The sequence below is a fragment of the Colletotrichum lupini genome, chromosome 2, assembly GCF_023278565.1.
Source record: "Colletotrichum lupini chromosome 2, complete sequence".
Taxonomy (NCBI): Eukaryota; Fungi; Ascomycota; class Sordariomycetes; order Glomerellales; family Glomerellaceae; genus Colletotrichum; species Colletotrichum lupini.
Genome location: NC_064675.1, coordinates 5,079,098 through 5,093,686, shown reverse-complemented (window position 1 = coordinate 5,093,686; position 14,589 = coordinate 5,079,098). Strand labels below are relative to the sequence as shown.

General features: G+C 54.2%; 4 protein-coding genes across 4 annotated transcripts; 1 reads left to right on the top strand and 3 right to left on the bottom strand.

Moving 5' to 3' along the window:
• Positions 1-497: 497 nt before the first annotated feature.
• CLUP02_03859 (F-box domain-containing protein) lies at positions 498-2,558 on the bottom strand (the record flags this gene model as incomplete). Its single annotated transcript, XM_049282876.1, has 1 exon — positions 498-2,558. The coding sequence occupies one exon, from the start codon at positions 2,556-2,558 to the stop codon at positions 498-500; it is 2,061 nt and encodes a 686-aa protein (XP_049140019.1).
• A 1,129-nt stretch (positions 2,559-3,687) lies between these two features.
• CLUP02_03858 (uncharacterized protein) lies at positions 3,688-4,032 on the bottom strand (the record flags this gene model as incomplete). The annotated part of the gene is made up of 1 exon (XM_049282875.1): positions 3,688-4,032. One exon carries the CDS (start codon positions 4,030-4,032, stop codon positions 3,688-3,690), a length of 345 nt encoding a protein of 114 aa, XP_049140018.1.
• Positions 4,033-8,399: 4,367 nt separating this feature from the next.
• CLUP02_03857 (uncharacterized protein) lies at positions 8,400-8,603 on the bottom strand (the record flags this gene model as incomplete). Its single annotated transcript, XM_049282874.1, has 1 exon — positions 8,400-8,603. The coding sequence occupies one exon, from the start codon at positions 8,601-8,603 to the stop codon at positions 8,400-8,402; it is 204 nt and encodes a 67-aa protein (XP_049140017.1).
• A 1,548-nt stretch (positions 8,604-10,151) lies between these two features.
• CLUP02_03856 (uncharacterized protein) lies at positions 10,152-14,306 on the top strand (the record flags this gene model as incomplete). Its single annotated transcript, XM_049282873.1, has 3 exons — positions 10,152-10,172; positions 10,259-10,467; positions 10,889-14,306. The coding sequence occupies 3 exons, from the start codon at positions 10,152-10,154 to the stop codon at positions 14,304-14,306; spliced, it is 3,648 nt and encodes a 1,215-aa protein (XP_049140016.1).
• Positions 14,307-14,589: the final 283 nt, after the last annotated feature.

Genomic DNA, 14,589 nt, shown 5'->3' with positions numbered 1-14,589 from the left:
TGTACTGAGGAAATGTGTGGTGAGTGTGCAATTGAAGTAGCCTATGTATCCAACCTTGAAGTGGAGTTAAGAGAGAGTGCTTCTCCTTCACGTAAGTACAAGAGGTAAATTCCTCGATTCCACATCCAAAGACCCCCTTGGAATAGGTCAATATCTCCTCCGAACCCAGATTCCCATCTAATACTCCAGCTGTAAAATAAAAAAAATAAGTACAGAATATGCTGCATAAAAGCGCCTTTGCTGATGCGAGACGCCGGGTTTCAATTCCGTTCCACGGGCTTGAAGATGATGCTGCATCCCAGATCTAGTAATGGAAGTTAAGAGTGTTTGCTGTCTCTTGTGTGTGTGTGTGTGATGGCTCCTGAACGCCAAGTAAATATGTGACCCATGTGACGAAGAAATCGTCGGAAAGAATGTGGCTGGAAAGACAGACTTCTTCCCCAAGTGAGACCCTGAAGTCTCACTTACACGATCACGAGCTGAAGAATTGTCTCCCACTACATAATCGTGCATGCCCCGACGGTTCGACCCCGCCTCCGACCGCCGTTACCGCCCTCCTCCTCGTCGGCATGCAACATTTGCGCCTCCCTCGCTCTTCGTCTGCGCCGGCGGTGACCGGCGCCCGTGGTCCCGGCTTCCTCGCTCGCCTGCATGTAGTCGGCCCACCGGTGCTCGAGGCGGTTGGCGGCAGCGAGGTCCCCGCGGAGCACGCGCTTCATGTGCTCGTCGACGGTCATCTGGAACTTGTAGAAGCACTTGAGGCCAATGGCCTCGGACGCGTAGGCGAACTTGCCAATCTCGGCCATGGACGGCTTGGACTGCGCGTTGCGGAAGAGGACCTCGCGGATGCCGGTCCAGGTGACGTTTTGGCAGTCGTAGACGACCATGTGCAGGCCGACCTTGGGTTTTGGCTTGACGGCGTTGCTCTGGGAGCGGTTGCTGACCATGAAGGCCGCCTCGGCGAGGACAAGGTCGCTGATGCGGGTGTTGTCGAGATCGATAGCCCGGAGGCTGACGCAGTTCTTGACGATGGGGAGGACGCCGCTGTCGCCGAGGTTCTCGCAGTAGCTGATGGAGAGGTGCTCCAGCCACGGCGCGCAGGGTGCCTTGGCCAGGTGTTCTGAGAAGAGGGCGTTTGTGAGGTCGGAGAGGTCTTCGAGCTCAATGTGTGTGAGGCGCGGAGTCGATGCGAAGATTGGCTCCAGCGCGGCGTCCGTGAGGGCGGTGCAGCCGGACAGGCGCAGGCCCTGGAGTTCCGGGACGTTGTATCCCAGAGCCTTGACGCCCTGGGAAGTCAGACGGGCGCAGCGGCTGAGGTCGAGATGACGCCATTTCCTCGGGGGAACGATCGGTCGGTCGGTGAGGATATCGATTTCGGGGTCTTCGCCGTGAACCATGACCTTGAGCGCGCGGTCGTTGAGCTCGGCACAGCCGTTCAGAACCAGTCTTTCCAGCCTGTTCGTCTTGTATATCGTTTCGGCGACCTCGAGATTGTCGAATCCTCTGACCTCTCCCGCTCTCAAATCCTTCAACCTCGGACACCCTTCGATTACTGCCTTGATACCTCTCGCGTCCATATGTACGCACCATGAGACGTTGAACATCTCCAGCTGCGGACATGACTCGGCAATGATTTTGCACGACATGTTGGTAACCGCTGTCAAACCAGTCAAATTGAGCTGAGCGAGCTTATCGTTCGTTCTCAACAGGCTGTGTAACGTGTTGCGCTGGAAGTTGCGGCATCCCTCGAGCGTCGCGTTGACTAAGTTCTTGCAGGCCTTGACGACTACCTCGGCCCTCTTATAGTGTTCGACCTGAACGCAGCCCCTGAGGTTGAGGTCCTTGATGAAGGGCCCAGCGGCTACGATGATTCTTGCAAGAGATTCGGCAGGGATGATTTGGTAGAATTCCGTGGCGTCAAAAGACGTCCAAAGCTGCCCATCAAAGCAGATCTTGTGGAAAGTCTTGCTAACTCGTGAAGCTCGTACAAGCTGTTTGGGTGATAGATAGGAGAAGATGTGCACGCGCATCTCGTGTGGCATGTTCTCCCAGAAGTTGAAGCCACGCTTGGGAACCGCGGGGTTGGCAACCTGGGCTTTATTCGTCGTCCTTAAATCGGATGGGAGTCCAATGGTTTGGGCTCCCGGTGATTGCGTAGTAGGGAAGACATTGTCGACCCGGCGAATAGCAAGTCGGCCATCAATGCCTACGAACTGAATGATTTCGCTAGATGGTGTTCCTGGAACGGAAGATGAGGCACTGGCATAGCCTGATGCTGTTGCGCCTGCGGGGAAATAAGAGTCGCCAGTGAACGAGGTCCCCGCGGTTGAGGGTCCTGCCAAGCTCACGCAGGAAACGTTCCCCCTCGGACGTTGGGGATTGCTGTGTGATCTAGTGCGGCCACTCCTCGCCAACGAAGGCGTGGACGACATTCGTTGCACACCACAGAGCACGCGGTGCCGGCCTTTGGCTTTTCCTGAGGGATTTGAAAGGCCTGGGCCTTGCTCATCAACGACTTCCATAGGAGCCGGACCGGCGGGGATTTCGATGTCAGCCATAGCGAAGACTTGACCAAGTGAGATAGCTGGTTGAAGGACAAAACGCCTCTAGACAAGGAACAGAAGACGTCGAATAATGCTGTAATTTTTTGCCACAGTCAAACTGTGACCGAGTCCGTTTTCTCAAAGTTGCGCAATTTCTCCCAGTATCGTCTTTGTTGGCGAGGTTAGGTAGCGCGGGGCAGTGAAGCTGAGCTCGGTGGTCCACGTCTTAGTCCCGGTGAGTTGAGAAAAGGCTCGGAACGGTCGGCGGATGGTCCTTATTCATATTCGACGTCGCAAGAGATGATCGCAGGCACACAGAGAAACAGACGAAAGACAGGCCAAGTCTCTAGGAAGACGGATGAGACATGAAGCGCGAGTAATCGGGGAGAGTTTATGGTCTTGAAGGCTGTCGGCTCTCTGAGAAGGGGGGTCAGGATGGAGGGGTGGCCAGGGTCCAGGGATTTTTGGTGGAGATCTGCTATCTGAACGGGTGTGAGCCGGCTATCGATAATGGAGGTCAGCCGGTGCAGGTAGCGGGGTGTGGAGCCTCAGAAGGCTGGAGGAAGGGGTCCTTACGGGTTGGGGCGGAGCACATGGCACACCGAAGACTCAAGATATCATGGCCTCTGATTCCTGTGTGGAAGGTCACACGAGCAGGATGTGTCTGGGACACGAACAAGGCTGCGAAGAGTGAGAGAGGGGATGGTGAGAGGGTGGCAGTTGAAGAAGAAGAGAAGAGGTCGGCGGATGGGGGGGCTAAAAGAGAAAGAACAAGAGAAAAGTTGTCGAGTCGAGCGGAGACAAAACCACTCACACATGGAACGACCGACACAATACCTTACTGTGGTAGACCGCACCGAAGGCCGGGTAAGGGGAGTAAGTAGAAGCTTAAAGCGCGCTCTGGACGGAAGCACAAAACGGCCCTCACACCCCCCAATCCCATCCCATCCCATCCCACCATCCATCCCCTTTGTGTCGGCGAAACAAGGACCCTCCTTATCGATGGACACCGATGGGTCCCGGGTTCGCCATACATAATGCCCATCACTCACACCAACGGGTCAGTCTGACGGTCGACAGTGCTCGTAAATGCCTCCAGGGCCAAGGGTCTGAAGATGGCCACTGGCGATGTTCTCGTGTCTCTCTACCTTGCTTTGCTATGCACATACAGCAGGCTGTTCGGGATTTCGGCTGCTTGGAGCCAAGACTTGGGAAACAAAGTCCCCGCCGAATCGAATGGAGCTGGCTGGGATATTCTCACCTGCCTTTCTAGCCGGATCCAATAGCTCTGTATAGCTGGGGGAAAGGCATAGCGGCGGAAAAGAGTCTGGAAGCAGAAGCCACCGCCAGTACGAGCAAAGAGGCACAGTGAGGGCCAGGCCAGACCAGAGGAGGCAAACAAAAAACGAGGCAAGACATGGGAACTCAGAGAAGTCGACAGTAGCGGCCGAAACGCAAGAAAGATACCTCTGCCGTGAGGTATCCACATGGTGCATCGTGCGGGGCCCGTGGTCCGGCGCAAAGAGCGGGCAGGTGGGGGAAGGACGAGGGGGGAAGAAGGAGGGGTCCGCCCGGAGTGCAGACAGGAAAGCCCTCTCCTTCCTCGATGTTACCCTCTCCAATCGTTACGGCTGCTGGTGAATAAAAATGGATCACAGAAGATCCTGGCTCCACTTTACACAGCCATTCAGACCGCTGCTGACTGACACCGCACTTGCCCCCCCAAGATCCCCAAGAGGCGGGAGCGAGAGCATGACATGAGCACTTGTCCAAGTCACCTTCTTCCTTTTCGTGGCACCATCACCATCCCTTATCCCGCCATTCTTTCAGTCAACTGACGTGCAATCCGACGAGACAAATTCCCAGAAGCAATCTATCTGCCTTATCATCACCGCCAGGTCATGGTACGTCAGGCACAACACGGCTCGTCGACCATACCTCGTTCATGCTCCGAAAAAGACACACTATGTCCTGCTGCAATCAGCAACATATCGCAGGGTCCTCCGCCTCTTGAGGGTCTACAATAAGCAGGGACCTGAACACCAGATCTGCAGGACGAATCCTGAGCGGTACCCAACAGTCTCTAGCTCGCTAGCGTGTTGGCTGGACCCTTGAACTCTTGAACGCACTTGGTGTGGTGTATCTGAACCGACTAGCAAGTTGCAGCACGGCTTCGCCGTTTCTATCATCGCTCATTGGAGGAACTTGCTCCTCACTTCTCCAACCGCCATCGCCCTCGCCGGGACGTTCAAGGCGTCTTTCCGCTCACTGTCTGCACGGCCGCGGCGCCGTCTCTCGAGCCTGTCAGAGCATTCCCACAGTCCTTCCTGGGACCACTTGCGTTGCGGATACTTTTGTCTCTTCTCCATCTGAAGTCGTTGTTGGGAATAAGTTGCCGATTGTCCGACTCAGGGAAACAACTGCACTCGAAACTGGCGGGAGCGAACTGACTCGTCAAGATACAAGGTCAAATAAGGTACGGATATGCCAAGCTCAGATTTGGCAGGACGTTTCTGTTTCTGATCGATTTCGGTCAAGGAACATGTGGTTGGGTGCGAGGCAAGCACCTGGGTCGGTTGCTGCTCTTAGATACCTTTCCTCGTGCCAAAGCTGACATGGAGCATGTCTTTGGTGTCCCAGCCTCCCCGCAGACGGCATTCGATCCGACTTTTGCCTGTCGGAGGAGAATGCCATGTTGGCGGCCGAACCCCGTCTTTTTCTCTCCCCCTCGCTCTTTGCCGTGGCTGCATCCGAACAACCTTAGACGGGGAACATTCTCTGAAACCCGAATTCGGAGGTTTTGGCGGGGCTAGCACTCACGCTCCACGTCTACGAGAGACACGGTGACAATCGAATCTGTCTTCAGGATCCTTTCTTTCTGAGGATCCTCGCCACAGCTCTTTCGAGAGCTCCAAGAAAGCCGTGCGGCTGGTAGGTAGCTGCTTAAGAGGCAAGCGCTGCAAATCTTCCGCCATGATCGGTCCGGATTCTGACCCGTCAGTGGGACCAGCACTGTTCGTCTGAAGCTTGGCCGAAGCTGACATCGCCGCGCTTTGTTTGGAAGGCACATGTTCTTCTTTCTAGCCGGTTGATTTTGCAGTCTTGGCAGGGTCGCGAGTCTTTGGCAGATCTGCATTCAGATCCGTCATGGCAATCTGATACTACGATCCTGAACACGTTCACGAGTTTTCCACGCCCTAGCCCCGTTTTGTCAATGCAGCGGCTCTAGCACCACTAGACACACATTCGCTTGGTCGCCTGATGCAGCTCAACCCGCAAATCGGAATTCTGCGTACCGTCATGACATATCATGCGACCCGGGTACGAGATAAGAACGTAGCAAGCGGTGAGCCACGCGACACCTCGTCACAGACTCTAGTTATCTAAGAAGATCGCAAAGTATGCCCTAGTACAGAGAGAACGCTCTTCTCATGCCGCTCTCTTGTCTCGGTACCCTCCACAAGATACGACTCTACCGCTCATCGACTCCTTGCCAAGTGATCTCCATTATGTGGTCTGGTGACCGGCTGTCTCAAACCCCATCCGTACAAGAGCTACACTTTGAGGCAGACTGACAGTTTCTCGGCTACGCAAATCGCGAATTCGTCAAACTCAACGGAGAATGCTTCGTTATCTTGGATGCGACAGAGACAAATCGCATCCGCTCACCCATACCTGGATAGCGAGTGTCACAGCTTTGATGCAGAACCCGAGCCGTAGGTCGGTCGTGCACTTATTTTCTCAGTTTACCTTGCCTCGGGACGAAAGGAAAGTTTTACTACTAGCTGCTGTGGTTAATATAAACCACGTGCTGCTCATGTACTTAAGGTACCTTACGATTGCCGATAGCTTCCGATAAGATAACAGGTACGCATGTGTTCTGGACCGGCCGCCAAAGGTACCAGGAGCTTAGGTAGGTATGTAGAGCAGCCCATCGCTAATATGTTCCGGTAACTTGGTTACAACGGGAAACGACCTCGAACCCTGCTAATATCTTGGCAGATAATGCCAGCTCGTTCACTTGATTTCCGACTCTCCCGCGGCGTCGTCAAAGTTGTGTAGACTTGTTGGTGGTACATGCGAGACCGAGAAGGAGACTAAAGAAAGTCGCTGTGCTGTCATAGCAAGCTGGATGGGATTGGAATTCTTCGATTCCAGCAAAGAGAACGCCAAATGCGGGGTTGCCGGCAAGCCTGGAAAGCGACCATGTCGCCGAAATTCTCGTCAACAAACTGCGCGTGTTGCTCACCTAGCTATCGTGCCAATCACGATTCACTGAGACCACAACCTACCTAAAGTAACATGAGGATCAATGAGTTGCCGTCACGATTCCAGCAATGCTGCGTTCGCAAATGACATTATCCAACCAGTCAAGACCATGGCCTTGTCTCTGTTCGTACCTTGAGCCTACTTTCCGTAAAGACGGAAGTACGGCTTAAGCATAGACAAAGATAACTTGGGGAAGGGCACTGACGAGGCGCCGCTTATTCATTGACTCAGAATCGTCCTGATCCAAACGGCCAGCTTGCCAATGTTTTCCTTCCTGGTTTTGCTCAGAGACGGGTGAGCAAGACCTGATAATGTCAGGGAGGCACATTAACTGCTCAGTCGCTCTGACGGGGTTGTTTGCAACGACCCCGACTCTCTTATTTCCGGCTTTTGCGGTTCGAATCGATGGTGTTGGTGAAGAGGCTCACATATACCTCAATTGGAGAACACGCTACTCTTTGCTTGATATGTAAAGCATGGTAGATGACAACTTGGGTCTGGGCAGTTAGCAGGAGGTTGCGTTGCCACTGATGCTACGCCTTGAAAAAAGATATCTACAGGGATTTGCCCCGTTGTTTTGGTGGTTGGTGGGCGGACGACGGAATGTGTGTTTTTTTCATCGTCGGCAGCTATTAGCTGGCTTATCTTTTACCTGCTCGTCCGTTTTCTCGTCTCACTTCCGGCGGTTCGGCAGGAGAACAGCGTCGATAACGTTTGTTTCGGATGGCGAGTAGGGCAAGTCGGACATGGAGAGTCTACGGATAAGAGGCATTGCCCAATGAGTATCAAGCATGTTTGGGAAGCGTTGGGCGGCGGGCCACTCTAGGCGATGATGGCTCAACAGCGGCTTCGGTCAGGCACTGTATTGCCGGCCTTGGCTGCGGCAATGTGACGTATCCCAGGATAAGGTATGCTGTCCCTTTCTTCGCTGGTGTTCTCCCCGGGAGATTGGGGCCGCTCAATGTTGACGTGGTGGGTCCGCCACCAGTCCAGCTGAAGAGCTTGGCTGCTTCACGTGCATGTCCCCTCCAGGTCTGCTTCAGGTGAGGTGGTGGATAAAGTGAGTGAGTGAGTGAGTGAGTGAGTGAATGTGTGATGAGACTGAGCTTCAGCATGAAGTGAGGAGTGAGATAGGTACAGCTCGATGAATGTGAAGGGTACGGGCTTCAGGCGTGCCCCCCACTTTGCAGCCATGTTTTCCAGGGCCACTGCCGCATATTAAGCCCCCCAATCAGTGATGCGTTTGCTTTTCGAAGCTGTAAGTCAAGCTTGCAACTCATGTTGTGCGCCCACCAAAGCTGCAAATAACTGCGCGAGGTTCGGAATTCGAGGGGAGGGTTTTTCTGGAGAGGGAACAAGGGGTTTTACGAGGTTACTTGACGCCAAAGGTGGGCGGTGCCGTGTATGATAAAGTAGAGAGAAATAGGCAGATTTGGTAGCAAAAGTTGTGTACTCCGTACGCAGATGCATCTCAAAATTTTCGATGACTGGAGGCAGAAAGTGGACTTGTGTTTTTTTCCCTCCCCCGCCCTCTCTTCCTATCCCTCAGTCTTTATGGTTTTCCATCCCTCGTCCCCATTCCTAAACTTATTCCTCTTCTAATACTTGTTCATCAAACATACTCATACTAAAGCGAACCATCTCAACTTTGGCACCGAGCGAGCTTGTGCTGCCCTCTGTCCCGTCGTCCTTTCCCTCGTCTTCATCGCCCGCCAGCTCCGCCGCCCACGCCGCTCCCTCGTCCGTGACGTGCCACCACCCACTGTTACCTACAAGGCCCTCCGGCATCATTGGATTCGCTTGACGAGTGGGAATTTTCCAAGCATTCGAAGGACCGCCCCTCACTTTTCGGACAAGCATCTGCCGCAACATTGTGGACTTTTGACTGAACCGCCCAGGACCGTGGACGCCACAGAAAACCAAACCCGGGGGCTTTCTGTCACTTTTCCAGCTTGTTGTCTTAGGTCATCTTGTATGATTACGGCAGACGATTCTTTCACGAGGCCAGCTGCACGTGGGTGTTAAAGCCAGTCACTCGCCTTGCCTTGGAAGACGGACGACCACTCGCTTCTCTACGCCCCTCCCGCCCGTTCTCCTCTGCCTGACTCTCTGTCTTATTGCGCTTGTCAACGGCACAGAACCAGAGTGGGATTTTCGAGTGATTAAGGGAAGAAGCCAAGAGACACATAGAGAAAGGGTAAAACAGATTGTACCCGAGGCAGCCCAGCAACACCTAGCACTCTGCACTCTATCCGTACCGGCACTACAGCACTCCGGAATCCAGAGTCCAGAGTCCAGAGTCCAGCACCACCAAGCAGGGACATCCGGTTGCGGCATTGACACCGGCACTGACACTGGCATTGGCATTCTGGCATTGGCGCGCTGGCACTGAGGTGGCACTAGCACGGGACGGCGAGACGACTCACGTTCCCTTTCCTGGCCGTTCGGTGAGTTGAATTGGACCGGACTGGACCACCGCCAGAGCAGGTCCGCGTCTCTGCTTCCTGCTCCTGCTGCTGCTGCTCCTGCTCCGTCTGTCTGTCTACCTGACTACGTTATTGCCGGATTTGCTGCTACTTACTTGCTTGCATTTTGCCTGCTCTACGGATACCTTACCGTACTGCACCTGACTAGTACCACAACTGCTTTGCTGCTCGCTACACGGACCAGCTTCTTCAGCTTCACCTTTACCTACAATCTCTCTCTCTCTCTCTCTATCTCTCCCCGACCGCTTATTGCTGGATCGGTCCATCAATCCTTCCTGAAAAGCCTCCCTCCCTCGTTCGCCTTACTCTATTCTGGTCGGACCATCAGCATTGCAGCACCAGCGCCAACGCCAGCACCACCAGCAACCAAAGCAGAAAAACAAAAACGTTCCTTACCGCACACCCACCCGTCGAAGACTCCCACACTCTCATCCTTGTGGCAAACCTTGCCCACCGAGCCTGATCGATCTACCTAACTTACCTCACCACTGATTGACTCCCTGCTTCACCTTACCTGCCCGAGGTATCTTCTGGGCAGCAGTTCCATCCGTACCTCATTTACCTCCCACCTTAGCCGGAACAGCCACTGTCGTACAGCAGCACCATACCTTAACTACCTTACCTGTCGGCCAGCAACACACCTACCTACCGCCGGTACTGCCATTTGCTCCCTCCCACCACCACGTCCCAGAGCAGACGAGACCGCACCCCGATACCTCCCAGAACGAATCTCGCTCCTCGACCCCGCCGAATCCGAGCCTGCATCGTCGAATCCGCCTCTTGCCCGCATTTACTTAACCCTGACATCTGTCCGAGTCGACTGCCTATCTTTCTTCAACTATGCTACAGACGCATGGGGGACCTCACAACAATGGTACGTCCTTCGGCCACCCATCACAGAGCCCGCCTCCCGTCTCTCTCTCCTCAGACCCACGAAATGTTCCTCCCTCTCTAACACAGGCCTTTTCATGGCTCGCAGGCACCGATTCACATCACGAAGAACCTCGCGGAAGGAGCAGAACCCCAACAACACAGCTGCAACTCCCCAAGAACCGAAGCACCGGAAACCTCGCCGTTATAACCGACGACAACAACACTGGCCGCGGTCGAATGCGTTTTTCCTTCGATGCCGGATCTGTCGCAGACGGCAGCGACCATGTGCCACCAAGGTTGGTTCTTTCCCAACGATTACACCGTGATATTCCTTGAACGGCAAAGCTGTTGAGCTGATTGCGAGCTCATGGAAGAGTCGGGCGTTGAAGAATGCCAAGGCAAGCGTCTCGGCGACGAAACAGAGGGGGCTTTAATGTTAGGGATGCGCCAGGTCCGCGTGAGCGCATCACGGCATGGCTCATGCCAATGGCCAAACCAAGTGGGAGTCGAGCGTGAAAACAACCCGAGATATGGTATTTCGGCAAAAGAGGCAGCAACAATTTGAGTGTGGCTTTGCTTGGCGACAAGCTCGAAGGATGTCACTTACGGGTGCGGCTGCACCATAAAAGATGTCACCAGGTGGCAACTGGGCCATCACATGGCAGTCTATAGTCATTTGAGGCATCATCGTGCTGACAGGCCTTTTTCCAGTCATAGATCCTCCATTGTAACAGACCACGACCATGGCCTCGGTCTATCCGGATTGCGACGAATTCGACAACAACCGTCTTCGCGAGCTCCCTCCGCAGCCCCTTCCAGAAGCTCCTCCATCGGTCTATCGAGATCAACATCTATGACAACACTACTCGCGAACCCTCCCGGCATGCCGTTTAGCTCTCATCCATCGTCACCTAACTTCTCCGAAGACCTCTCCCGCTTCCCCTCCGAGTCATTACACTCCTTCTCTTTCGCCCACCAGTCCGAGGAGTATATACACAACCGGCAAAATGTCCTCAAGCGATCCATAGAATTCATGAAAGACCGAATGGGATGGTCCGTTTCACCCTCCAACGTTGCGCTTGCGAGCGCCCAGGCAAGGGCCTCCGGGGACGTCGAGACTCAGAACATGCTGGACTTGTTGGCTAGGGCACAGCTTGTCGGAGCGGGCAACCTTCCATCCATGGATCAATCCATCCTCGGTCCTTTGACGGGCCCCCCGCAAGTTTCGGGGGAGAATCTCTTTGAAGCGAACTTCATTCCTCGAACATCAAGCCCTGAACCCTTTCAGTCTCCCAGTCAGTCTCCAACTGCGACCCAGTTTGCAACATTTGCCCCGAACGACCGACCGTCAATAAAGCAGCAAGATGAAAATCAGAAAGTCGCCACGGGAGACAGTGAATCGGAAAACTCGAGCAGGACGCCGACGAACGAGAGTGGAACAACTGCAAAGACATCCCCGCCGCCATCTCGAAGACTTAGCCTGAAGCGAACGCTCACAGATACACTACCCGTCTCGGTTCACCAGCAGCTCATCGACACCATGGCACAACCCTATCTGGCAGCTCAAGAGATGCTAGCTTCACCAACAACCGCGAACATGCCAAGTGCACTTGGCCCGGCTGTGCATGGACACTCGACACGGTGGGTCCCAGCAGCGCAGGCCATTTTCACAACAGAGTCAAAACCGCCATGGACGATTATCGCGGCCAACGACCTTGCTTGCTTGGTTTTCGGAGTCACAAAGGCTGAAGTGCGGCGGATGGGTATTCTAGAGGTCGTTCAAGAAGAGCGGAGAGATTGGTTGGAGAAGAAACTGCTGCAGATGGATCCTGAAGACACTACCAAAGAGGCGGAAGATATTCCGAAAACAGCGACACCTGCACCAACGGTTTCTGCTGCTTCGACAACGTCAACGTCACTTCTGGGCGGACGAGGTGGGATTACGGCACAGCTCTTGAGCAAGCCAAACTCCAGATCACAGCCCCCGAAAGTTGTCACTCGCAAGGCACAAACCGTTCACAGTGGGGATCCCAGCCCGCCCAAACTCAGGGGAAGCTCGCGGCACCAAAGCAGTCGGTCGAGAGGCGTCCTTTTATGCGGTGATGTGGTTCCAATCCAGAAACGAAACGGTGCGACGGGTTCCGCCAGTTTGTGGGTAAAGGAGAAGCGGGTTGGTCTCATTTGGGTCCTTGAGGAAATCCACGAAGATGTAGCTCAGATTGAGCTGGACGACGACGGCATTGTCCAGAAAATTTCAGGAGCCACAGCACCAATTTGGGGCTTTGAGTCACTGAGACCTGGCGTGGATATCGGCAAGCTGATCCCACGCATTCCTCGGCAAGGCATCGACCCTCGCACTGGCGAAGTAGACTTTGCGCAGATTGCGAGGCGTAAGTTTTTCACATGCCCAAACCCAAGCAAAGTCAACATTCCCTGCAGCGTCGAGCAAGTACGGGGCAAGACAGAGCTACGCGTCTCGAGCTTCCCGCATATTGCAGGGATCATCGTCGTGGACCCAGAGACTCTGAAGATTCAAAGCTCAAATTCGGTCTTCTGCGGCGCTCTGTTTGGCTACGAAAAGCCCGACGGCATGGCCATTGACTCTTTGGTGCCCGACTTTGAAAAGATTCTCCATATTCTGACGGAAGAGGATGGTGTTCAACTGCAGGATGGGATTGTGGTGCCAGAGCACAGCTTCCGCCGGGCGTCGGCGATTCTGGGTCTTCGGGAAAATCGCCCGGATGCGGCTGCGAGTTTCTTGCGGCCGGACGGGGTACCCGGAAAGCACAGGGATGGGTCAGAGCTCAAGGTTGACGTGCAGATGCGGGTGGTCAGAAGCGCAAAACAATCCGCCGTAATCCAAGAGACCGTCATCGAGGACGAGGACGAGGACAAGGACGGGGACAACCAGGACGACTCTTTCTCTGTCACCCACTCAGAAATGGTCTTCGCTCTCTGGATTACTTACTCCAGGCACATGCACGCCGCCCGGTCAACGCTCGGTGTGACGTCGGCGTCCGCCTCTGGAACGACAACTCCCTTGCATCAGCCATCTCCTGGGCAGACACCGGCGCACACCCCACTGGAGATTAGCTCGGATTCCGATGAGCCAAAATCTCGAGAGTCTTCGTCGTCGACGGCATCTGCCATCACCAAACAACTCAAGGAAGTCGCGATGACGGCCGCTGCAAAGTTGACCGGCTCACAGCGTCCCACAGACAAGAAGCAGGAAAAACCATCCGTGCCAAAGGTTATTGAGCCAGCACAGCAGAAAAAGTCCATCAATGACTTCCAGATCCTCGAAGACATGGGCCAGGGCGCTTACGGTCAGGTCAAGTTGGCCAAAGATAAGAAGACGCAGAAGAAGGTGGTTCTCAAGTACGTGACCAAGCGACGTATTCTTGTAGACACGTGGACGAGAGATCGCAAGCTCGGCACAGTGCCTCTGGAGATTCACGTTCTCGACTACCTGCGCCGGCCCGATCTGCAACATCCTAATATTGTCGAAATGGAATCCTTCTTCGAGGATGAGGTCAATTACTACATCGAGATGGTGCCTCATGGATTACCGGGCATGGATCTGTTCGATTATATTGAGCTCCGCAGCAACATGGAGGAGGCTGAGTGCCGCAGTATCTTCGTCCAGGTTGCCAAGGCTATTGGCCATCTGCATACCAAGGCACTGGTGGTCCATAGAGACATCAAGGACGAGAATGTGGTCTTGGACGGCGAGGGTAACATCAAGTTGATTGACTTTGGAAGCGCAGCGTACATCAAGAACGGCCCCTTTGACGTATTTGTCGGCACTATTGGTAAGTCTTATAGCTTCCCCTATATCGTGATTGAAACTGACTGGTCAGATTACGCTGCTCCCGAGGTACTCGCTGCCAAGCCATACGGTGGCAAGGAGCAAGATGTTTGGGCGCTCGGAATTTTGCTCTACACGATCATCTATAAGGAGAACCCGTTCTACAGCATTGACGAAATCATGGACCGAGACCTTCGAGTCCCGTGGACGATGAGCGACGAGAGCATTGACCTGGTGCGGTGCATGCTCAACCGGGATGTGGCTGCGAGATATGACATTAACCAGGTTCTCGCGCACCCTTGGTGCCAGGAGGTTGACGAGGACTGAAGGAAGCAAACGAATTGATGATGGGGGGAAGAGACATGAGGGACTGGTGACAAGGGGCCGGCCGTACGCTACGGCCATGGAGTAAAATTTGGTCAAGATACCCTAAAGAGCAATCTTGAACAGCACGGCTTTTCGTTCTGAGGCGGAGCCGGATGTGCTTAGAGAGAGCCATTTGACGCAACAAGACGAAATTTTCTTTTTACCTTTTTTTTTTTTCTGGTTGTTGTTTTTCGATCCGGGTCCATGTGACTGACGACTCTGAGGGTAAAGTTGAAACGACGAC